Source organism: Ostrinia furnacalis, unplaced genomic scaffold (assembly GCF_004193835.3).
Source record: "Ostrinia furnacalis isolate ACB-3 unplaced genomic scaffold, ASM419383v2 OfSCF1416, whole genome shotgun sequence".
NCBI lineage: Eukaryota > Metazoa > Arthropoda > Insecta > Lepidoptera > Crambidae > Ostrinia > Ostrinia furnacalis.
This window is the reverse complement of record NW_021131655.1, coordinates 113,497-139,708: the sequence shown is the minus strand read 5'-3', so window position 1 is coordinate 139,708 and position 26,212 is coordinate 113,497. Positions and strand designations below refer to the sequence as shown.

Here is a 26,212-nt window from a genome sequence, read left to right as displayed (position 1 = left end):
TTAGTAAATCATTGCAAAAGTACCACAACTTACTTGTAAGCCTCGACACTCTGTTTAATATGTGAGTAACCGTAATATGGATGGCAGATTATGATGACTCTAGCTAGGAGGTATTGGTATTGCATCAAGTACCTATTGTTTTATTTGATAATATTTGTCTCTGACTTGTACATTCAAATAATTGATTAGTGTTGCATTTTACAATAATGTTAAGTTTATAAAAAGTCAAAGTGTATTGGTTAAATGCCTCTCTATCTATAGGAAAGCATAATTTTCTTCGAATTCTATAATACTTAAAAGGAAACTTAAGTAATAAAATCACAATAGGTCGGGTTGGGATGGGAAGTGGGAAGTGGGAAGTGGGACTATAATTACCGCGTCACGTTGCGGGCGACGATTTAATTACACCGCGCGAAAGGTGTCGCCGACAACCGCCGATTATTACCGGCAGCCATTAGCTGTGCGGCGTGTTCCTTTCATCAGTGATATTTACTACATATCGATATTGTGCTGAAATTGTGGCTGAAGGCACAACAGACTATACATTTTTGTTGCAAAATCGCTCTTATCACAACTGCATAGGCCGCCGCAGTATTAAGCTTGATGAGCTGCCGCCATACGTAAGGTGTCTTGTCTTATACTATTTTTAGGTAGAGAATCGATTTTTGCTACGATGTTATTTATATAGAAGGCACATCAAGGTTGTTGTAGCCATGGTTGTAGCCCATATTGTTATTTTACCTATCTTAAGACTATGCACCTGAACTTTATTTAATCTGATGTGCCATAAATTTTACATAAATCTGCTGAAAATATTTTTTCACATTAACAGACATCATCCAGATAATAACTCAGACGTACATTTTTAATATTATTTTCCCTCATGATAGCATAAGTAAGTCTTGTATATCTGTCTCAATCTCTCTCTAACCACAATCAAAAGCAAGAAGGTAGGTACTTATTTAAATCTACTTTCTAACGTAGATTGTACATAGGCATAGCTGCGCATTAACTCGTTAATCCGTTAATCGTTAATTAACGAAGTTAACATTTCTATTAACGGATTAACTTTTAAGTTAACTTTAAAAAATGTTAACGGACTCGTTAACTTCCGTTAAATTATCCTAAGTCCGTTAATCGTTAATCCAGTACCTACTATTTACCAAAAAATACAGCAGGCACGCTGAAAAACGCGTTCTGACAAGTACGTTCGGGCTTCCAGAACTTCCAGAACCCAAAACAACAGTTTTTGTAACCACATCACCAACGCAACGATGTAAAAAATGCATTTTTTTTTATTTATTTACAACTTAATTTAAAACCAGTTCTCGTCAACCGATTGAGCTGAAATTTGGTATGCTTATGTAAGTACGATGACAATGCAATGTTATGGTAGGTACCATTGAGCTGGTTTGATGATGGAGTCAGGAGGTCATAGAAACTCCTAAATGAAACGGCGGAATCGCAGCGATTTTGGGTTCGTTGGATTTGTCTTTTTGAGCACTTTAGTAGGTACTAGATGATGTCCAGGGTCCTGATGATGGAGTCAGAAGGTGGCCATAGGAAATTCCTAAACGAAACGGTGGAAAATTATCGAGTTGGGTTTGTTGGATTTGCCTTTTCGAGCACTTTGGTGCTAAATTGTATTGTAATTGTACCAAGGCTCTGAGATTGAGATACAATTAGGTACAACTAAAAAGTGTATAATAAAATTATAATAAAAAAGATGTTTTTAAAACAAGCTTTATTCTGAAATGCAGTTGTACTAAAACGAAAAAAAATTGTACTTATGCAAGGTTCAAATAATTTCAAAAGCTTGTAGCGCAAACATAAAAGAGGAATAAATTCCATGCGCGATACAAGCTTTCGAAATTACTTATTTGAACCTTGCATACATTTTTTTTTTTTTCGTTTTATTATTACGTGTTAACGGATTAACGATTAACGTTAACTTGTGTTAAATCTTCCGAAATGTAACGTTTTAACGTTTAACGAAGTTAATTTTTTTAGTAACGGTTTAACAATTAACGAAGTTAACTATTTGATTAACGGTGCCCAGCTATGTACATAGGCAATGAACACTGAATCAATCTGCAAATAAAGTCTCTACTTGTTCCTATTGCATGTCGAACAAGGTACAAATTGGATTACGTGAAGACTTTGCACAAGCAGAAATTATTCCGGAGTTCGACAAAAATGTGGAGGTAAACCTTTCTAACAAGATTGATTAACCATTAACCCATCTCAGCTGAGGCAGAAAACTGTAAATATTTGAAAGAAAAGAAATGCATTTGAAAGAGGGAATCAGCAATTTATTTGTGCCTTCCGTCGAGCCTGCCGGATGAAATTATTTTCTTTACCGCCTAAGAAATGAAATCATTCGTTTTCTGTTGCTACAGGTGTAAAACAAAACTGCAGTCGATGCGACACAGGGTTACTTACACATTTAATAAAAACGAATAAGTACCCTACTTTCCTTATTACAGGTAGACATAAGCAGATAAAGAGAAATGGTGGTAAGTACCTACTTATTACATAAATAAATTAATTACTGTAATATTTCCCTTATTAAGAATTGTTTCACAAATACGCAAATATTTTGTTGATTAAACATTTAACTTTGTGCGTCATTTTGTACGGCGCTGATTGCACAGTTACGGAAGAAGACATAAGGAAATTAGCTTGGTAAGCAAGAGCTTAAAAAGCGATTTCACTTGAGCGACTTTGCAACGGCTAAGTAAGTAACGCTCCACGCAATATTGCGGTTGAGATCAACCATAGCTTCCTAATCTTCAAAGTGAATTTAATTTGCAAATATAATATTATTGCAATATAATTTTATTACAATAATTCATACTATACTACTATGTACTCGTACCCATCTCACACGTTCACGGTGAATTTCAAATAGGAAGGAATTTTAGAAAGTAGACCTACCTCTACATCATCTCTTTCTTTTTCCATTTCCCGCGCAAAAACCAAAAACTATGAGAAAACCACAGATCACAGAGGTTTAATAGTGCTGCGCACAATTAGGTTGCACAGCCCTCAGGCAATGTCACCTTACCTTTCCTTGCCTACTCGTTCTTACTCGTTGACAGTTATCGATAAAAAATCTCAATCGGTTTTTGGTAGCATATTGAATCAATTAGAGAAAATTATAAACTGGAATCTGTACTAATGATGATGAATGTTCATAATATTAATTAATAGACAACATTTGTGGGGATGGATTGCTGCATGAACTAAAATTCAAATGTTATGTTAAAAATCCTTTTTAAATCTAGCTTAAGATTTAACTTTAACTTAAAATTAAAAATGAAACTTACATTAAAAATTCCTATAATTAAAACCTTTAATCGATAGTGCGATTGAATCGAACTAAATCGAATACTGCTTTGTTGTCTTCTGTCACTGTCATCGCGCATCACTATTTTTCGTCGAAATTGCTTTGCTTGTGCTCGGCTGCTGTGGAAGCGTAGTTTGTAATTATTTCGACAAATTTAACAATCGGCAGTTAAATATCGCTTTAAAATGATGATGAAAGTAATATTTATTTGTCTGCTATCCTTGACAACTTGTTTGAGCCGGCCCGATGGATTACCAGGTAAGTGAATCTGAATAAAAATCTGGCATCCATGAATATATTTGATAGTAATTTTCTAGTGACAAGTTGTGCGTAATAAAGATGTTGCAATATTTTGATGATCAAGTTTGCTGTGTGTCGAAAATGATTATCAATGAATCTTTCTTGAGATACAAAGGCCACTAACGAAATTGTGCCACGATGCCATATTATCGTCGTGACTTCTACAATCGTGTTATCGTTTTATTCGCTTTGCTAAATAAAACAGAACACATTTAATACGTTATTATTTACACTAGCATGTATATGTGTGTATCTTCAACGATAGAGTATTGATTGTTCCATGCACAGTTACACATTAATACACAAATAAATTAACATCCACTTGGTCTAAATATAGTTTTAGAAGCTTGTCAATACTATTCCTCTTACTGAACATTCCATTCTTCTCAAGGATTAGACAGAGAACACTAAAGTTCCTGTTATTCATCTATGTACCTATTATACATGTAGGTAGCTAAATAAGTAAACAGCACCATGTTCTTATAGTTAGTGGTTCCACAGTGTGGACTCCACACTGAATGCATGCAAAGCTGTAACTTATGAGAAAAGCACTGCCATTCCTGTAACATACTAATTTTAATGAAGTCTGTAAGGGTGGAATGGTATTTGTTGTTAGTTCAGACAAAAAAGGGATTCCGATAAAACATTAAAGCCATACATAGTTCAACATTAATGATAGATCGCCCGGTGCTTTGTCCTGCTGGAAGCTCTTCTGGAAGGACTGGTCTTTTGTTCTAAATGTCCTGCCAGAAGATTATCGCAAGTCCTGCCCGCAGTACGCAATTTGTACGAGTTTGCTTGCTGGTCCTTCCAGCAGTACGGTGACCTTCAAATTTGAACTCATCCTCACCAGAAGTAGTAAACACTTGGTTAGTGTTTATTAAATAAAAAGTCATGTCGTAGAATCATTTTGTTTAACCAGTATTTTACTTTTCTTAATATATTATAAACTTGTTTATCTTCTTTCAACTTAACTAATAGGAACTATAATAAGGAACTTTAAATTAATTACTTTGGTACGTCACTTTGTATTAGAAATTACACCTATCACTTACAAATACACCTGACTGTACAGGGATATAAACATACACATTACACACATACATACCTACCTACTCTCGAAACACATTACCCTCCTGCACTCGGGTAAAAAGTAACATACCTTTATAATTAAATTCGTCTAAAGGCATTGAGCTAGTGAAGTTTCTATAATCCCAGTAGTGATCACCAACACTTAATAGTAACAATAACCAACGACAGCTAAATGGTTAATTTTGCATAACACCATCAAAGCTGCTTCAAAAGTAGTTTTTTAACAAATTTCTCTTTCCGTTTCTGGCGCTCCTTGGTGCGTTTCCAGGCTATTTCATTACGTGGTTTCTTTCTTGCGTCTTTAGGGTTACATTTTTCCACGAACTGAGACAAATCTTCCATTATTTTGGATCAAAAACAATAAAAAACCGCAGCAACTTTAAGCATGTTATGAAAAAATCTCCATACTGATTTCGCAGTCACGTGACCAAAATACCGTGCTGCCATTGGTCAATCAACTTTTAGAGGGTTTTGAAAGAAACGGACGGCGTTTTAGCGGAGTTTGTAACACAAACCAAATTTTAAGTGCTAGTTTAGTAGTCTTTTTGTGAATTTTGATCGAAAATGATTGAACAGTATGATGAGAAAATTGCAGTAACGTCATTTAGAGATATAAACAGAAATTCGTTGCAGGAGCGTTTTAGCGGGTTTTGAAACTAGACGACTCAATTATGCTGATATAATAATATCATATCATACAAACCTGACCTGTCAGTCAGTTGCAGATAATCAAGTTCATTATTTTTAGTCTTCAAATTATGATTGACCTTCAATCATTACAACAATAATTAGCAAAGAAATGAAGCTTAATGTTATGGTAATAAAAGTTATTTCACAATAATTCTGCAGTATGTGCTTAGAAACCGGTTGTTCTTGCTTATTACAAACCAAATCAGGAAATGCAAATGACCACAAATTGAGGAAGGTAATTAAAACATTCCTCAGGACAAATTTTTGCTTTCATTGAAGTGAATTGCAAATTAAAATGTTTTTGAACCTATGCTCTTGGTTGTTTTTTAGTCGCAGTCCAAATTACTTTTCAAAACCTTAAGACAGAACTTATTCAATTTTATTGGTTCATGTTTGCAACAAAAATATTACACAGACCATTACACGAGTCCTGTAATGGCATCACTGAATCACATCTCAGCAATAAATTATACTATCTTAGTCAAATATCAATAAGTAAATATAAAAATATAGTTGTCCTCATTTCATATTATTATCATTTAAATTGAGCCTTGCATTGTGTTATTTTCAGCCGAGTATCAATGACAGGATGTGCTCCGCATCACTTACAGAGTTGTTGTTGTTATTCTGTGAAATATTTCCAGAATCGAATGACCAACACCATGAATAGGGTTTAATCTTCAGTTATTTCAAAACCTGCCTTCTCAAGTCTACTTTAGTTTATTTGTGTCTTGAATTATTGTCCTAAACAATAAAATTATCAACTTTATCTAGCCTTCACTTCCAATAATTTCTACTAGGTTCTGTATGATCACGTGAAGTAAAAAAAATCATTCAACTTCGAGGCTTTATCAGAGAAACCCCAAAAAATGTAGAGATAAAACACATGATAATTTAATTAAGTTTGCATTTATCAAGTGTCGTTTTTGTAAGTTATTCTTGTGAACACTACAATGTAACCTTGTTGGTGATCAATTAAATCAATACATAAATAATATTTTGGATAGAGTAATACTTCACTTCATTCTAGAACACAATCACTTCTATTTAAATTGATGGACCCTACTGAATTAACTTTACTCCATTTATTACAGAAACGCCCACCCCAAAACCTGAAGGAGCTCCAAACGCTACGACCACTCTGAAGCCGGCCGAAACCACAGTTTCCTCGACTGTCCCAAGCCCAACCCCTGCCACCAACAAGTCAGTCTCATCTACCCCCGCCCCCGCTGGTCCCGTGACGGAACCCACCGCACTTCCTACCACAACGAAGAAATCGGACCAACCTACTGAAACCACGACTAAGAAGCCTGATCAGACCACTCCGGTGACAGAGAAAGACACCGACAAGACAACGTCTACAGTGGCCCCTGCACACGATCAGACCACGACCACGACCAAACCTGTGTCGTCCACCAAATCGGCACCTCAGGTTCCGACGGAACCCGTTAAGCCAGTGGTTGCGGGAAGAGGGTAAGTAATTTAGTACCATAACAAACAAGTTGTTCATTCGTTTTAGCCAAATGACGTCCAGTGCTGGACAAGGGCCTCCCCCGAGGATATCCACAGTTCCTGCGCCGCATCCAGGCACTTCCCGCAACCTTCTCCAGATCGGTCCACCTAGTGGGGGCCTGCCCTCACTAATTCTTCCCGCTTATGGTCGCCACTCGAGAACTTTTCTGCACCGTACAATAAATATCGTACATGTTCATAACATTTGATAAAAGCTAATATATTATATTACTTCTCTTTTGTGGTAAATTGACAGGGGCGTAGCTACCGCCGTATCTGCCGTATCAGTTATACGGGGCCCCCGGCCTACGGGGGCCCCCAAGGTGCGTAAGAAAAAATTAATAAAAACTTCCCAAATTTTTTAAATTTCAGAAATGATAATAGTAAAAAAAAAGCAATTTCTTTTTTCCCGTATATTTCTTTTAATTTTATGCAATCATTTTTTTCTTTTTTGAGAAATCTTAATCCTTTCTAAGGGCCCCCAAACAAATTTTTATACGGGGCCCCGCCAAGGTACGCTACGCTTCTGTAAATTGATCTTTATTAGGTACTAATAGGTACCTAATAAAGATGCAGTTCATTCAATGACAAACCCAATGAGTAAGTAAGTTGTTCCATTTACGCCAGATTGTCCTTTCGCAATCACAAGTCTAATCTGATTCTTTGTGTAAGTAAGTTCTGTATTAGAACTATAATGATAGAACCTGTATGTTCACCTTTTTTATGCATCTAGACAATGAAGGCAAGCGCTAGTTTTTAGATCAAGTAGATACTCGGACTAAATTATGAATAAAAACATTTCAAGGTCGTATGTGTACGCTAATGCGAGTCCGCAACTGATAGGCTTCCCTGACGTCACACAGATCCGACTGCAAATGTGTGGGATGAGATGAGATACCTAGGTATTTGCTTCTTGAATGACGTCAGTCAGCCGCGTGGAATTGTTGGTAAATAAACGGGAAGAATAGTGAAACTCCACTAGACATAAGACCTCGTGTAGCACTTATAGATGACCTACACTCAACTGTCCCACCAAACTCAATAACAGGGGGCGCTACCATCGTTCAACTAAATGGTTTCCAATATGGCAAAAATCGGAACCAGCGATCCGGTATTTACGGTGGCGGGCGCCCCACTGTCAATGTCATGGATAGGACAGTTCAGTATTTTGGAACTATAGACATGATATGCACAGATGATATATTTTAAATCACTGACATCCGTTCCAAAATACCTTTTTAATACACGGACACACGCTTTTAAATTACAATAGCGTTGAGAAAATGGGCACAGTCTAATCTGTTGCCACATCACTTCTAAATCTATTATGAAGTCTGGCTACAGGAAATCATTGTACAAAAGACTTTTTGCAATCCTTTTTATTGGCATGCATGATCATCATCATACCCACATGCCAATCAATAGATTACACAATGAAAATGCGCAATTTAATTTTGTTTATTGCAATTCGACACCCATTGAAAATATCTGTAGACTGATAACAGCTAGGCAATTTTATTTTCCCATCAATACTAATGTGTTGATAAATTACGCGTAGGTCCCTGTATAGAGAAAGTATGAGCATGATCCGTTACTAGCCCGCACTAACAACACTGCAAAAATCTATAATGGCTTTTGCCGCCACGCCGAAGTAATTTTCCCTCTATATCTGTGACAATGGCTATAATTACTATTGTTCTTTTTTTCCATTTTCAGGTTCGATGGGCCAAGCTTCATCGGTGGCATCATCCTGACCTTGGGGCTTCTCGCCGTAGGCTTCATGGGATTCAAGTACTACAGGAACCAAACCGAAAGGAACTACCACACTCTCTAAATAATAATATAATCATCTATTCACTGCTTTCAAGTGCACACAATTTTATTTTACTGTCCAAAAAGTTTATTTTAGTTCTCTGTTTTTAGATTTCAGGGTGCACTTTTTATTTTATCAATACAGACAGGGTTACTGCATGTTAACTAGATATATTCTTATTATTCTCAAAATTGTACTGTAGTGGTGGCTGGTCAATTAGAAAAATAGTTTTTTTTTTACTTTAATTTTAATTTCTTTATTAAGCTACCAATACCGTAGAATATTCAACATAAGTAGAATAATATAGCATTTATCTTGCTGATTTTACGTGTTTTAGCATAATCCAAAATGAATGAATATTAGATTTTTATTAATATGTAAGTACACTATCGCTTTTCACCAAGAAACATGAGTCCATGATTTAAAAAATCGGGAAATGTGATGTTAGTTCTAACGAAATATCGGTATTTGGAACAAAGATATTATTTACAAGCAGCTATTTTGAGATTTATATAAGAAACAATTGTGCAATTTAGTAGTTAGTGTCACTGAATCTCTATCTCTTTAAATTGTGCCATGTCTTGGACTCCCAATTTTGTAAGAACTGGTTATTCCAAATTTTTTCACTGTTCAGCTTCGATTTGCACTATACCTTGAAATACTTGTGTATGTAGATTATAAGTGTATAATTATCGTAAGTGTTACTATAAGGCAACGCATATGTGATGTGGAAAATAAGGGTCTAAAGTAGTACCTACATTGTTTTGGCACAACTGAGTTCTCATAGAATCTCCAGCAACCTAGTAGTTGCTTGTTTTACAGGGAAATGGAATCTCAAGTCTTGTAATCTTTTTCTCAATCTTTGTAGATCTTGTTGAAGTAGGGTTTATAGAATCATATGACAGCTTTTTTGTGCCAAAACAATTCTGTATATTTTGTTCTCGTTTTTGTTTTAATTTAGCACGCTATTTGTAAACTGGGGAAAGATGATTCCATCCTAAAGTGCTCTTAATTCTGAACTATTTATGGATAGATATTCAAAAGGGTTTACAAGCCACTATAAAATATCCTGTCTCTTGAAGTTACTACTGCTACTTACTCATGTCACTGGTTATGTTAATAAAGTATAAAAAATAAACAATTGTTTCATTTTTTTAATCCATTTTATTTAGTAAATAATTAAGGATATTGGATGGAAAATTATATTCTCACACCGCAAGTATACAAACAAGGCTAGTGGATAAAGGCGATAGTAAAATTAAACTAATTAATAATTATTACACTTTTGCTTAATAAAGAATTTACTTTTTGAACAGTTGAATTCTTACTTGAGTTTACAAAATAGGTAATATACAATGTCGCGCAGTCTGACCACCCCATATTTGGGCGGTCATTCGCGCTTGGGCGACTTGTATTGACATTTCATAAAATAATATTTTTTTTACTACGAGCTACTAATATCATCAGCCTTTAGTACCACTTCAATTATATTGCGATATTAATCACCACTTCTCTGCAAAACTTATTAACATATCATGCTTATTAAATTATGCGAGAGAATCAGATGGTGATTATTTTTTTATTCCCCATCAGGATACAGTAATTTAATTTCCTAAAATATCTCCATGACTAACCACCAACCACAGTTTTATTTAACCATTCCGAAAATGTTTGAGTCTTTCACGAGACTTAAAATCTTGAAATACTCGCGGACCAAGTCGCAGGCTAGGCTTATTATAAAACACATTCCCTAAAGACTATCATAGTAATAATTAGGTGGGTGGTTAAATTGAAATATTTAGTTAGACCAATCATTGGTCACAAAACAGGCTTATGACAATACTCTTTTGCTAAATAGTTGATATATTGCTTTGCTAACTATAGGGCCAACATTCCGGCTGGTGTTGCCATACTTCAGACATGCTAACAGCATTTCTCCCTCTTTGCTATTACAATTCTCATAGGCCTTTATCAAATTAGCTGGTGTGCTATATACATTAGTTATTGCCAAAGCTTTTTCTACAGAAACTCCTTTTAACTGGAGTAACAACTTGATGAATGTTTCGGTGACTGTTAGAGGCTTGGTCTTGGCTGCAGATTTATTGAAATACTTGAATGTCATGAAGTCCTTGTTGATTGGTTCCCTGTTGTATCCAAACAAACACTGATTCTGAAAATAATATCAACAAAATTATTTACCTAATTGATATAATTATCAATCTTATGAGAGTAAGTATTATGTTCTACTATGTATGTATTATGTATTAGCTAATTCTGTAAAAACATAAATTGCTTTCAAGTTCAACTTTTCCTACTAAACTGATTCTTAGCACTGTAGAACTCAAAAAAATACATACCTTATATTCAATAGTCAATCTTTTAGTCATCATAGCAAGAAATCTGGCAGAATTGCTCAAAGAATTAGTCATATGAATTTTAAATCCATCTTGGACCCTTGTATTTGCCATTGCTTGCATCAAAGACTGGATTGGTAAGCCGACATGTTTGTTGCCTCCATAGTTTTCAACCATATAGATAACATTTTTCAACCCACACTTTCTTAGTCGGAACTTTTGTTCGTGGAACCTTCCATCCTTGATACTGGCACCCAGATCATCCATACGCTTCCTCTCAATTACGTATGGTAGTACCAGCTCTTCCTTACTTTCTTTATGTCTAGCCACCCAAGTGAAGTCACCAACTTTGAGACTTCTGTATTCATGTTTTAAGTCAGGGTATTTGTTGAACTGTGCCACTGTGGGATCATTCTTCTTTGTCACTCTGTAAATGAAAACATTCTTTTGGGAAAAATTATACAATAAATAATGAGACTATATCAATAAACATAAAAAAAATTTGGTGGATTAAACTAACAGAGGCACATCAAGTTTTAAACTGACATCTTATACAGTTGAAATAAGTGCAATTTGTGGAGAAGACGAAGGTTCCCCTGAGCATATTTTCTTTAATTGTAAAAATTATTCTGTTTCTTTATATGATATCCTTCCCCTTAAAACTCCTCGTCCTTTCAACTTCCAATATATATTAACTCAACACTTTTGTATTAAATATCTAAGTAAATATTGTGCTGTCTTTGACATCAAACTATAATTATTCTAACTCCTCTTTCCCTATTAACATAATTGTTGTGTCGTTTGGTAAGGTTTAAAAAAAAAAAAAAGAAAGGGAAAAAACTGCTGCATTACCTATCTAAAATATTACTGAAGCGGACTAAAGTATGTGTCTCCATAAACACTTGACATAAAAAAAAAAGTGCAATTTAACTACAAAAGTTACTCACCCTCCAGTTTCATTCTTATCAATTAACAAAATAACTTCAAAAGATCCAGCTGCCATTTCTATACAGGCTTGATCTGCTGTACTCGATTGGGAGCCAACTTGAGAAGACATTCCACTATCTGTACTCCTACTGACACCACTTTCTTGACTGTCATTTGTTTCCCCTATAGACCCAGNTTCCCCAGTGTTAAAAATTAGATCATTAACTGTAGGCCTGTCTTTTGACTCATTCAGAAGCATTTTAGCTAGTTGGACTCCTTGTTCTGATAATGAATAAACAACTTTTTTCTTTTTACTCTTTTCCACCAGTCCCTTGGTCACTAATCTGGACATATTGGACCATGCTGTGTAGAATGACTCTGGCTTAGGCCGTATAAAAGACTCCTCACTGTATTTTTGGGCCTTGTCAATTAGATTTTCTTTTGCAAGGGCTGGCTCACTTGGGTTCTCCTGCAGATTTTCCAGCAATCCCAGTAGTATAGCATAGCCACCAGATCTAAAAGCAGGTTTATAAATTCGCTCCTTAGACGTTTTTGGACTAGGTGGATCTTGAGAGCTACTATTAGATCTTGAAGGGGCTGGCAATTTATCTATTGATTCTTCATCATTTTTATCTTCTGAATTTTCTTTGTTCTTTGATAATGTTTGTGGAGCATTACAATATAATTTTGAGTCTTTCTCTAAAACTACAGAGCATTGTAGATTTAAATTTTCATTTGAATTAGATTTTTTATGCTGCTCCTGGTTCTCTAAACTTTTATTACTATTATACACTTCCAAGCGTTTATCTAGAAATAGACAAAGTTTCTTTTCAAAACCCCTGAGGATTGCACATTCAGCACCAGTTTTCAGGGGTAAAGGGTACTTGGATATAGACTCCAGGGCTTCCTTTAACATTGGCTCCAACTTGCTGCCTTTAGATTCTGCTTCTTCATGCAACTCTTCCAGCCACTCTTGAAACAGCGGATTGGGTCGCTTGCGCTTGAGAGTTATCCTCTTGTTCTGGGTGAGTTGTGTAGCTGTACCCATAACTGTAAGACATTTTTAACATTAAAATCGAATGTATACCGGTATAGGGCTCGAATTTAATATACGATAATTATCATAACAATCAGCTAAAAACATTTACCGTTGTCAGAATTAACAAAGCAGATTCTGAATTTACTACATTATCAGAATACTTACTGTGCTGTGATCTAAAGAATTTATTTAAAATATTTTTTCTACAAAAACAACAACAAATCCGCGCTGATCGCTAATGTCAATGTGACAGTTTGNACAGTTTGTTTTCTTTTTTTTATGAACATAACAAGGACATCAAATAGTGATTTTTCCAAACAATTCAATACATTTATAATCGTATCGGCATCGTATTGCAGATATTCCCTATTTATTTAATAATTTGATTGAATCTTTCCTCCTTCTTATGACAGTTCATCGGCATCGCTAGAGATGAAATTGAAAGAACGTAAAATACACTGCAAATTCAGAAATGGCCGAAGATTAATCTTCAATTTTAAAAAATAATGACTTCATTTCACTCGATACGATAGATACGAGCGCAATTGAATATATTCAATTGATATTATGTAAGGGTTAACTGTATTTTTTTTTTTGGGATAAAAAAAAGTAAAATGTCATAAAGGATTTCGACACTGACACTGACCAGTGTTGTTCTTGATACGGCAATTGCCGTAATATACGGCATTTAGGCCTCTTAGGCACCATAAATACGGTATACGGCAGCACTTCCATTACCGTATCAAAATATACGGCAATTGATTAAGGTAGAGTTTTATGAGTTTTTCATGAGTTTTAGTAAACAAAAAAAATATTTCATTTAATGGAACGCACCAACTTGTAAACCATATAAAAGAAACGTCAACATAATTCAACCAAATGCAACCTTATCTCCGAGATGTTAATGTCTAAAATCGTTTGGTCTTCATTTTGGTAGATTCTTCACTTTTATTCGGGTCGGTTTTAGGACTAAACTATTTATTCAAAACCTTTATAAGTGAAGAATAAGTTTAAAAGTAGTAAGTATACGCATAGTACATAATACATCATTTGTATTTTTTTTATTTGAACCTTCCAAATAAACATTTTGCACAATACGGCAATTTTTCTTAGTTTTCCTTAAAAATACGGCAATTTTAGAATTAGAATACGGCAACCCTAAATTTGTCAGGAACAACACTGACACTGACAGTGACACGAAATAAAAAAGCGTCCTCTTCTGCGTCGGTCGGTCGTGTTTCAGTCTCTCAGTTCATTTTGTGACTTCGTACTTGTAAAGTATTGTTGATTCAGTAAAGTGAGTGATTAAGTAATGTAGTAAGTGCAAAACAAAGCGCGTCAAGATGTCTCTTGAAATACCCTTGCGGAACTCTGATGAGGTGATTATTTTTTTCGTTTTCCCTCGGTCAAGTTGTCGCAGTGTCAGTGATAGAAAATTACGTGGTATTTTATTTTCATCCAGGTTATCGAGCTCCATCCAGAACAGTTACCATCTGGAGATGAAGTCCTCAGTATTTTACAAAAGGAACGGGCGCAGTTGAATGTTTGGATAAACTTTGCTGTAAGTAACCTAGAAATTAGATTGCATCTTTGAAACATAGTTTTCACTTCGGTATTTCATAAAATTAAATACCACGATTCTTGATTTTGTCTTTTCTCAAATAATTTAGGTAGCCTACTACAAACAGAAGAAGATAGAAGATTTTCTCAAGATATTGGAAGCATCTCGAGTGGATGCTAACATTGACTACAGAGATGAGCGTGACCAAATGCGGGCTCTCGACATGTTGGCCGCGTACTACGTGCAGGAGGCCAACAAGGAGAAGTCGAAGGACAAAAAGAAAGAGTTGTTCACGAAAGCGACTCTATTGTACACCATGGCAGACAAAATCATCATGTACGACCAAGTAAGTTGAACATTTTTGATATAAGCTGCGATTTGTAATCAAGCTAAGTTGCAACTACAACTGAGTGAATCTGTTGAAAAGTTTTCAAATGGAAAATCAGTAAAGAATGTTTTTATCGCTAAAATTAAAATCTTGTAAGAAAATTAACTTGTTGACTGCATAGAAACTACTGAAAATCTCCAATAACAATATTTATTGGAGATTTTCAGTTTCTTTAACAATAGTTACTACTTATTTTTTGTTTTCATAGAACCATCTTCTCGGAAGAGCTTACTTCTGTCTGCTTGAAGGGGATAAAATGGAGCAGGCAGATGCCCAGTTCAATTTCGTGCTCAATCAGTCCCCAAACAATGTCCCTTCATTATTGGGCAAAGCTTGCATTGCCTTCAACCGTAAGGACTACAGAGGAGCCTTAGCGTTTTACAAAAAGGCTTTACGGACAAACCCGGATAGTCCAGCAGCCTTACGTTTAGGCATGGGGCACTGTTTTATGAAGCTCAATAACCAAGAGAAAGCCAGGTTAGTAATGTGATTACAAAAACATTGCCTACGTATATTCATACATTTTTATGTCTTTGAAACTTCATAAGACGAATGGTTGTAATCATTATGTAATCTAAACTTTTGCGTATTTTTAGGATGGCTTTCGAAAGAGCCTTGCAATTGGACCCGCAGTGTGTGGGTGCCTTGGTCGGACTTTCCATCCTCAAACTGAACTTACAAGAGAGTGAATCAAACAAAATCGCAGTCATCATGTTGTCAAAAGCGTATGCCATTGACCCAAAAAACCCCATGGTATTGAACCATTTGGCCAATCACTTCTTTTTCAAAAAGGTATGCATACTTTTATCTCTTTAACACTTGCTAATAGCACTATTGTACTATTATACTATTGTATTCAAGATAACATTGTTGTAATTTTGTATATCAATTATTCATAGGTTTTTTGTCGAATTTCGATTATCTAATAACATTTAAAATTACCACACAGGATTACAGCAAGGTGCAACATTTGGCCCTGCATGCTTTTCACAACACGGAGAACGAAGCGATGCGTGCAGAAAGCTGTCACCACCTCGCGAGAGCGTTCCACGCGCAGGGAGACTGCGACCAAGCCTTCCAGTACTACTACCAAGCCACACAATTTGCACCGCCTAACTTTGTGCTCCCACATTACGGTCTCGGCCAGATGTATATTTATAGAGGAGACACAGAAAATGTAAGTAGCTATATTTAAAAGAAAAAAAGATTTTGGTTGATTTAAAATGATAAAGGTCCAGAATTATCCATGAAGGGAGTCCTCATTCACAGAACAAAACTGTTCAGTCTTGCGACTGATTGCATGATGCGAATAAAAAGTACCTAATAATGAAATGTGAAAGTATATCATTAATATTTCATTTCTAACACCGAGTGATATTTCAACAGGCGGCCCAGTGTTTCGAGAAGGTGTTAAAAGCCCAGCCAGGGAACTACGAAACCATGAAGATCCTGGGGTCTCTGTACGCGAATTCCACGTCGCAGTCTAAACGCGACATCGCGCGGCAGCACCTCAAGAAAGTCACGGAACAGTTTCCTGACGATGTCGAGGCATGGATCGAACTCGCGCAGATATTGGAGCAGAATGATTTGCAGGTCAGTCAGTTCATGCTTAAAAAATTATCTGACAACACAAATAAGTGTGTGTGGTAATAGCTACAATGCGCAGAAAAAATATTTTGTAGCAAGAATAAAACGATAAATTACAGTGATCTTTAGGTACTAAACATTAGTGTCAGTAAATACTTTAGTACAAAATTAATTCACCGTTGAAAATTACCTCTCTACAAATTAAGTAATGTTCTACTATACCTGCTATACTACTTGTAAAGATAACTCTTATGGTATACCAATTTGTTTTTATAACTATTTTTTTTTTTGTAAAAACAACATAAAACATTATTTTTTCGTTTTTGTAGGGTTCTCTCAATGCATACAGTACAGCAATGAAAATCCTCAAAGAGAAAGTCAATGCTGACATCCCTGCGGAGATCCTAAACAACGTGGCAGCTCTCCACTACAGGCTAGGAAACTTGAATGAAGCTAAAACCTATCTAGAAGAAGCTCTTGAAAGGTAAGATTTTTAATCTAGTTGGCTTAAGAGACATTGGATTTATTTGCCATATTATGCCTTCTTCTGAAAATGCCTTCTTCTGAAAATGCCTTTCAAGAACCATTCCAAAAGTCAATAGTAGAAAATATTGGACTCATTTGTGTTAAGATTTATTCTTAAAAAAAGGTATTCTATCGTACAGTAAGCAAATTCTATTAAAATGCACAATGTAGTATATTTATACCTTTTTTATGATTTTTTTTACTTCTTTTTCAAACCTACTTAGAATCGAAACTTCTGTGGTTGGAATTAATATACCTACATAATATCCAGTATAAAATACCACGTCATTTCGTTGCATTTAGTATATCATAGCTTCTGAAACCAAATTTTAGATACTTAACCCTTAATAATCTTGCAGAGAAAAGGCAGATGCAGAGACACTAGACGCACAGTACTACAACTCGATAGCGGTGACCACGATGTATAATCTGGCGCGACTGAACGAGGCGCTGTGCAGTTACAACAAGGCTGAGAAACTGTACAAAGACATATTGAAGGAACATCCGAATTATATTGATTGTTATTTGAGGTAAGTGGTTTTGATTTAATATTCAGCTTAGTTTCCAAATTAGACATTTAAGCAGTGGATTATTAAAATTAAAATACCTGCATACTACAACTTTTTATAAACATTCAATGTAGAAGTGACTTAATTTAACTGACTGATCGGACAACTAAACATAACCTAAATTCCAGGTGTGTAAAACCTAAGTGCGTTTAGTTTTAGTGCATCAATAACGATTTTATCAATTTGCCACCTAGTCATTCCTCACTAGAAATCATGTGCAAAGTCATATTAGTTGATTGTGACGAATTTTCTGCTTCTACAAAAAGGTGAAGTATAGATTTTTTGGAAAATCGAAAATAACCTAAATAGACCGCTGTTTTTTTTTACCTTCGACTTTTCAAGAAACTCCTACTTGGGAGTTTGTAACGGCGGCACGGGCGCGAGGGAAAGACGGCATCCCTGTCTCGCGGGGTCATGTAGCGAAGCTAGTGCTGTGTTAACACCGTCATTGCTATCAGATACGGCAGGGTTTCCCAATTTTTTTTTTGCCAAGGAACCCTAATTGATTATACTTTTCCTAGCGGAACCCCCGTACTACTCCGCCCGCACGCCCTGCCCCTCCCTTGTGCGTAAACAAGTCGGTGCGAGCGAACAACGTCGGTCACGAAACGTGGGATAATATTTTTTACGGAACCCTTGCGGCCTTTCCACGGAACCCCAGGGTTCTGCGGACCACCATTCGGGAACCGCTGAGATACGGGACTATTCCCACCTCTCGTTCCCACCACTGCAACTCCTGTGTAGCCAAGATCTACAGCTTGACCTTCACAAAAACCCAACCAATCATTGCTATCAGATACAAACTACACTCGACATCAAATAAATCGCACCTTCCGCGACAAGCACTTTCAAACGTATGCTTCCCCACTTCCCACCAATACTGGCACCATTTAAAAGCCTAGTTCTATACTTTATTTCATTAAAGGAAAGGTTTTTACCCCAAAAATGTGTCTTTAGAAGGATCCAGAGTCACTTCTTCAAAAAATAAGTAGTTACGCTTGAGCCAACTTTTATAGCTATAAAACTGTTAAATTGGGATTAATCGCTATCCATCAGGACACGTGTGATCATTATTTGGTTTTAAAACCATAAAAATTGATTTAATTGATCCCAGAGATGAGCCCAAAGTGAGGTCTCTTTTCAAGTAACATTTATGGTACATTTTAATCATTTATTAAGAAATTGAATGTGTTTTTTTTAGGATATTTATTGGGCTTTCAAATAACACCAATATTATTGGGGCACCATGATTGTGTCAGAAGAAAATTTATAAAGTTCGCGCGCGGAAGGTGCGGTTTATTTGATGTTGAGTGTATTTTTTCTTTCCCAGGCTGGGCTGCATGGCCCGCGACAAGGGCCAGATCTACGAAGCCTCCGATTGGTTCAAGGAAGCCCTGAAGGTGAACACGGAGCACCCGGACACGTGGTCGCTGCTGGGCAACCTGCACCTGGCCCAGCAGGAGTGGGGCCCGGGCCAGAAGAAGTTCGAGCGCATCCTGCAAAACGCACCCACCTCCAACGACGCCTACTCGCTTATTGCGCTCGGTGAGTTGGGTTTTAGCAAGCATTCTTCTTTACAGAAAACTCAACGTAGAACGTCCACCCACAAAGTTCACCGATAACCTCATAAAGGAAGGCGCTAGATGCAGGCCACTAAAGCCTGGTCCGTGAGCACGTAGAATTTTGTGTAATGACCCCAAGCTACCCATCCTTATCGCTCGCGCGTAATTATGTTGCTGTCGCGCTCGCACACTCACTGCGGGCGCCCGTCGCACAGTCACGACAGCAATATAATTACGCGCGAGTGATAAGAATGTGTAGCTTGGAGTCATTGGACAAAATTCTACGTGCTCACGGACCAGGTTTTACCAACCAGGCGATGTGAAAATCATTGGAAGAGGCCTATGTTCAGCTGTAGACGTCCTGTGGCTAAAAATGATGATGATGATAAAGTACTCTTTTTCAGCTGAAAGACGGACAGAGAGATGCTACCAGAATTTCTACATCAACAGCTCCTGCGCTCTAAGATTTTGGAGCTTTCATGTTCCATTAAAATTAATCAGAAACTAAAACCGGTTGCATTAAGACCTGTGTTTGTCTATTTTAGATCTTGCGCTATCCAAGTCTGCTTCCCGCGAAATTAGTAGTTCTACAAAGTGTAAGATCGGGTTACATTTGTCTTCCAATGCGTGGCTACCACTTTCTACCTCAACATCTATTCGTCCTGCAAGCTCAGTGCCACTCCCTCTGCCAATTAGTTGAGCGATTCTGTCAGCTAATATCGCTGTGGGCATGTGAAAGATTATTTATGCCAGATCAAAAACAAAACCGCGGCAGTTGCTAGCTATAATTTCTTATAGGTTCCATCCACCTGTGCACTTGCTTTCAGAACTTTTATAAATAAAAATATCTTCTTGACACAGGAAATGTATGGCTGCAAACCTTACACCAGCCGTGCCGGGAGAAAGACAGAGAGAAGCGGCACCAGGAGCGAGCATTAGCCATGTACATGCAAGTCCTCAAGAACGATCCCAAGAACATCTGGGCTGCTAACGGCATCGGATGTGTGCTTGCGCATAAAGTAAGTACTCACACCTATCAAATATGCCTGGTCTATTCTACCTTTCATGATGTGAAATCGTTTTGAAATATTTTACTAATCTGTAAATTTATTATTTTTGCTCAATTTGCTGTCATAAATCAGGAGTTACAGAATCCTATGCAAGAAAGAAAGAAAATAACTTTATTTTGGCAACAACACTACAACTACAACTATGCCTTTTTTACATAACAGACTTCGTTAGTTTCGTCTTAGGCAGCACTCACTCTCATGAAGTTGAGGTTCCAAATTTTAAAAGCCATACAATATTAAGAGCGTTTACGCCATTTGGCGCAAAAACAGTANATTGAACACAATCTGACATGGAGTTTTCAAACACTTTTAAAAATAAAAAGTAATTAAATCAAAGGCACTAAGTAGTATTGATATCAACTTCGAAGAAAATGACTGCCAAAATTACTTTCTACACGTTCCACACGTCTTTCATGAATTATTTTAAGGTATTGTTAAACTAAATTTCAAGTAGATTGAACCAAGGAATCACTTTGTCCCATACAAACTTTGCCCGGGTATTTCTCATCGCCACGGTTCTCATCGTCACCTTCGTGGCGAATTTTATTTCTAACTTATTTCAACTTTTTGTAAACAAAAATTGTAGCTCTTGATGTGAAGATTGTATTCTCAGTAAATCAGTCAAATAGTGAGTCTCGTTTGGAAGCTTTAACGTTTTGAATTTTTTGATGCCACGAAAGTGATTCTGTACTTCACAGTAATAATTTTTTTAAACTTTACTACTGTAAATGACTCTTAAGTGTTTATAAAACATATATTTTGTCTTATTTTCATAGATAAATAGCAATAACATAATACAAATAGGTACCAACTTAACCCATATATGCCCAGAACTATTTAGGTCCCAGATTTTTATGTAATTTGGCATATTTACTCTATATAGACCCATAATCATGAACCACGATGAGTTTTTGGATTTCAGGATTTGGAACTATATTTTTTTCAGTCGGTCGAAAACGACCGCCTGGGCATATATGAGACTAGAATGTACGTGTTCATAGTATAAAGTATTTTCAAATAATAGTCGTATTTATTATAGAATTCGTTTACAAATTTTTACAGAATATAGCAAATAGTGTGTAATAATAATATTTGGTTTATTTAGAAACTTGAATAATAACACAGTTAGTACAATTTAGGCTGCAAAACCTTTGCCATGGAGATTTACACCACACTTGCTGCATTTCTTCACAGTTATGTGTTTGCATAGTGCACAATTTCAACCAATCTGACTGGTGAGGATCAATCAAATGCTCAGCGCCATATCGCCTTACACTTAGTAGTATATTAGACGGCACTGGGCGTGTTGAAGGTAGACTGAGTTCAAGGAGATCCATATTTTGGAAGCAAATTTCTAGCAATTAATCTTCGAAACTCCAGAGTTATTATTGACGGTGACATCAATCAACCATGTCAAAAACATTAGAACCATTTTTTTCCTTCCCATCAATAACTTTGCCATAATAGTGAGATCACTTGGAGCATCTGTAGACACTTTGAAGTTTCGAAGATAAATTGCTAGAAATTACCTTCTTACAAATGGATCTCCTCGAACTCAACCTGGACCTTCAACACGCCCAGTGCCTCTAATATACCTCTAAAAGGCTGTATGGTGCTGAGCATTTGATCCTCACCAGTAAGAATCATAGAAATTGTGCTTTATGTAAAAACAAACAAGTGTTTTGCAGAATTTCGTGCCTAAATTGTACTAACTGTGTAATTATTCAAGGTTCTAAATTAACTATATAACATTAATTTACACTATTTGCTATAATTTGATGAAATTATAAACTAATTATATAATAAACACGACTTTTATTTGAAATACTTTATACTATGAAAATCTACATTCTTGTCTCATATATGCCCATGCGGTCGTTTTCGACCAACAGAACTTTAAAAAAAAATAACAAAGCAGATATTTATATTTTCATAACACTTCTTACTTATTTACCTTGAAAATATATTCATTTCAATATTTCAATCGCAATAATCGTTTAAAACAGAATACATAAAAGAATATTTACATTTTTGTAAGACTGGGTGCACTAATTTCAACAACAAAAAAATCTGTGAAATTTAATTTCAAATTCGAAAAAAAGTGGCGGCGAATGATCTTAGTAATTGTTATATTTGAATAGGAAGTTCTTTCAACATTATATTTATAGCGCTAAAACAGAAAAAAAACGTAGAGTTTTTTTGTAATTGGCTTCGCAAGAGAACATGTACCATTGGGTCGTTTTCGTGCCTCTGGGCATATATGGGTTAAATAAAAGATAAAATTTTACCGATTACGTCACCTACTAAGTTACAAGATTCTACGCAATTGGTTTTAAGGGTGACACTGGTGGCATTCTGAAATGCTAAAGAAGCAAAAAACGGATTATCAGTACCTCAATAAAAAAGAACTCTAACTGATTTATCAGTCCCTCAACAAAAATACATATATTTTTTTATTTAGGCCAGAGGGCCTCGTATTTTTTTGTACAACTTTTAACTCAAACTTTATCTTACAAACAGATACACAGTCACATATACAGACATACATACAGTCATACAGACAGACAACGAAAATACGAGGCCCTTATTTATTTATTGATGTACTGATCTCTACTTACCACGTATAATTTATTAGTTATTAAAATATTGTAAAAACCTAAGGTAAAAACATAAACACCAGTCACTATTTTTAAAATAAACCAAAGCAAGAAATCACTTTCGTGGCCTAAAATCACCTTCGTGTATAAAATACCACGAAGGTGATGCCACGAAGGTGACGAAAATTTTAGTTTTTTATGAATTATCCTTAAATTTGAATTTAACGGTTCAAGTTGAATACTACACAAATAAGTCTAACATGTTAAGTTTTCAATGGCAAAGTTTCAATTAAATTGTTTAAATTTTAGAGGTAGAAAATATTGTTCAAGCAAGCGACGGTATGTCTACAGATAATCACAAAAAGTTACGTATTTTTTTCGCGGAGCGACGATCGACCTATCTCACCTCCCCAATGGTCGAAGCGCGACTGACGTTAACCGAATAGAACGCTGTGATTGCTTGCTGGTGTTCGGTTTAACGGCAATCTTGTATTATTGCTCAAAATTTTAGGTACCTAAAATCGTGTGACCAACGTATTTCGCTTTCTCAATTCAAAATAATTATAAGAAGATATTTTTTTGACTATTGTGTAGAAAGTATATTTAATTACGATGATTTTAGTATATGCTACACACAAATTGAATGAAAATTGTGAATGCAGTAACCAAATGTTTCATTGCAACCGAAGGTGTGACACGATGAGAACGCGAAAAATGACCCCGTTTTATATCGTTTCATGTGATTTTTTCGTATTATTTTTGCTTCTATTACGATAAAATTTATTTTGTATGTAGCTAAATAGATATTTTATCATCTGATTTCAAAGTTATTGTTTTAACTTATACAGTTTATGAACTATTATGGTGTGACCATCAAATTTGAGTGTAAATGAGAAGTACCCGNAGGTCCACACAAATAAAGAATGTTTGACTTCGACTTTTGGTTTTTATATAACTTATTACACTCAGATATAATGTGGCTTTCTATTGGTGAAAGATTTTTTAAAATCAGTTCAGTAGATCCCGAGATTACCCCTTACAATTTAACAAATATACAAACACACAAACGATATGTGGCAAATAAATTTCAATAAATAAATAAGACGTGTCTAAAAGCGCCATCCATCGTCATTGGTTAAAGTCTACAGCAATGGACAAACTACGGTATGACGTTCGTAAATATTCATTCGGGGGAAACCGTGAAACGCCATCTATCAACATGGGTAAAATGAGGTAAAACATCATATCTAACGGGGGTAAAACGAGGTCCACGCGAACGAAGTCGCGGGCGGCCGCTAGATTATGTAGGCTTGGTATTTCTGCTGAAGTAGGTATATNTAAACGCTCTTAACCATCAAACGTGCTACACAATAATTGGTTGCAATATATTACGCAATGCAAAAGATAAGGAGACATGTTAAGTGCTCTTTTTGGGCTACCTTTTTTACTGTAACAGAACTTTGATAATTTCACAAGGACATTTTTATTTCACATTGGCGTTTCACATTCAATCCAAGACCTAAACAGATCATAGGCTTTTTGATTCCCAATTTTCCATATATCGCATGGTCGAATATCGCGTGAACTCTTGGCTAACCGTTATTACTTGTTGCAGGGTTGCGTGAACGAAGCTCGCGACATATTCGCGCAAGTTCGCGAGGCTACGGCCGATTTCCCGGACGTCTGGATGAATATTGCACACATTTACGTCGAACAGAAACAGTATATCAACGCTATTCAAATGGTAAGATACTTTTTATGTTAATAGCTTGATCATTATTTTTTACGTATGGGCGCATTATGTCCAATTTGAAAATTATCCAACGCTCAAATTGTCCAATTTGCACAATTTCCAATTAGCAAATCGTCCAATTCGCAAATTGACCAATTCAAATAACTCAAGTAAGACCAATTCAAGTAATTCATAAGGTATTGATCTTCAATTACAAGTAGTCAAATGTGTACGAAACTGGTTAGTTACACACTGCATGGAGGTATGGGCTTCTTTCCTTTGATTATATTCAAATAAGATGCCCTAAGAAATTATCTCAGTGGACCTTTGGGCCAATCAGAAGGTAGGTGTTCTTTAAGTTACAAAAAAATAAACAAGTAGAAAATCTTTTAATTTATACCAAACTAGCTTTCGGTCCGCGGTTTCGCCCGCTTGGAATTTTGTCTGTCACAGAAAACCTTTATCGCGCGCGTCTCTGTCTAAAAAACCGGGATAAAACTATCATATGTCCTTTCCCGGGACTCGAAACTATATCTATGCCAAATTTCGTAAAAATCGGTTCAGTGGTTTAGGCGTAAAAGCAAGACAGACAGACAGAGTTACTTTCGCATATAATATTAGTATAGGTAAATCAAAGGTAAATAACTAACATGTAAATAATTGTTTCCCCACAGTACGAGAACTGTATTCGCAAGTTCCGTATGCACCACGACGTGGAATGGCTAACGTGGGTAGCGCGCGCTCACGGTCTAGCGGGCAGACCGGGTGCCGCGCGCGCCGCGCTATTACGCGCTAGACGAGTAGCGCCGCACGACCACGCGCTATTGTACAACACCGCGCTAACTCTAAGAAGATTGGCTGCCCACGTGCTTAAAGACGAACGCTCGGAGCTCAATAGGGTTCTGCGAGCCGTCCACGAGCTTCAAGTGTCACACGAGTGAGTATTACTTAGTTACTTGACGCTATTTGTGTATGATACTAGCCTATTACGCGCTAAGCGAGTAGCGCCGCATGACCATGCGCTATTGTACAACACCGCGCTAACTCTGAGAAGACTGGCTGCCCACGTGCTTAAAGACGAACGCTCTGAGCTCAATAGGGTGTTGCGAGCCGTCCACGAGCTTCAAGTGTCACACGAGTGAGTATTACTTAGTTACTTTACGCTATTTGTGTATGATACTCGCATATTGCGCGCTAAGCGAGTAGCGCCGCACGACCACGCGCTATTGTACAATACTGCGCTAACTCTGAGAAGATTGGCTGCCCACGTGCTTAAAGACGAACGCTCGGAGCTCAATAGGGTTCTGCGAGCCGTCCACGAGCTTCAAGTGTCACACGAGTGAGTATTACTTAGTTACTTTACGCTATTTGTGTATGATACTCGCCTATTGCGCGCTAAGCGAGTAGCGCCGCATGACCACGCGCTATTGTATAACACTGCGCTAACTCTGAGAAGATTGGCGGCTCATGTGCTTAAAGACGAACGTTCCGAGCTCAATAGGGTGCTGCGAGCCGTCCACGAGCTTCAAGTGTCACATGAGTGAG

At 36.5% G+C, this 26,212-nt stretch overlaps 3 protein-coding genes across 4 annotated transcripts in view; 2 read left to right on the top strand and 1 right to left on the bottom strand.

The window, feature by feature from the left end:
- Positions 1-3,422: 3,422 nt before the first annotated feature.
- Positions 3,423-9,890, top strand: LOC114352670 (porimin). Its single transcript, XM_028304344.1, has 3 exons — positions 3,423-3,607; positions 6,526-6,904; positions 8,660-9,890. The coding sequence occupies exons 1-3, from the start codon at positions 3,535-3,537 to the stop codon at positions 8,775-8,777; spliced, it is 570 nt and encodes a 189-aa protein (XP_028160145.1). The 5' UTR covers positions 3,423-3,534; the 3' UTR covers positions 8,778-9,890.
- A 59-nt stretch (positions 9,891-9,949) lies between these two features.
- mus81 (mus81 structure-specific endonuclease subunit) lies at positions 9,950-13,277 on the bottom strand. 2 transcript variants are annotated; one of them, XM_028304342.1, is made up of 4 exons: positions 13,242-13,274; positions 12,058-13,087; positions 11,114-11,537; positions 9,950-10,926 (listed from the first exon to the last, which is right to left on the bottom strand). In XM_028304342.1, exons 2-4 carry the CDS (start codon positions 13,083-13,085, stop codon positions 10,588-10,590), a joined length of 1,791 nt encoding a protein of 596 aa, XP_028160143.1. In that variant the 5' UTR covers positions 13,086-13,087; positions 13,242-13,274; the 3' UTR covers positions 9,950-10,587. The 2 variants fall into 2 exon arrangements, with proteins under 2 accessions (XP_028160143.1, XP_028160142.1); XM_028304341.1 differs by having other exon boundaries at positions 10,582-10,926; positions 13,186-13,277.
- Positions 13,278-14,419: 1,142 nt separating this feature from the next.
- Ctr9 (RNA polymerase-associated protein Ctr9) overlaps positions 14,420-26,212 on the top strand; it is a 29,121-nt gene continuing 17,328 nt past the window's right edge. Inside the window, 13 exon segments of the mRNA XM_028304343.1 lie at positions 14,420-14,455; positions 14,539-14,637; positions 14,747-14,983; positions 15,234-15,502; positions 15,622-15,817; positions 15,975-16,202; positions 16,412-16,618; positions 16,942-17,096; positions 17,497-17,667; positions 19,037-19,251; positions 20,130-20,287; positions 24,551-24,679; positions 25,342-25,604. Coding sequence (XP_028160144.1) covers positions 14,420-14,455; positions 14,539-14,637; positions 14,747-14,983; positions 15,234-15,502; positions 15,622-15,817; positions 15,975-16,202; positions 16,412-16,618; positions 16,942-17,096; positions 17,497-17,667; positions 19,037-19,251; positions 20,130-20,287; positions 24,551-24,679; positions 25,342-25,604 — 2,363 coding nt within the window.

Bases quoted from the DNA above. Each gene is read 5' to 3' on its own strand.
- LOC114352670 (XM_028304344.1), top strand. From the start codon at position 3,535: ATGATGATGAAAGTAATATTTATTTGTCTGCTATCCTTGACAACTTGT. The intron at 3,608-6,525 runs GTAAGTGAATCT...CATTTATTACAG, and splicing joins CCGGCCCGATGGATTACCAG to AAACGCCCACCCCAAAACCT. The intron at 6,905-8,659 runs GTAAGTAATTTA...TTCCATTTTCAG, and splicing joins CCAGTGGTTGCGGGAAGAGG to GTTCGATGGGCCAAGCTTCA.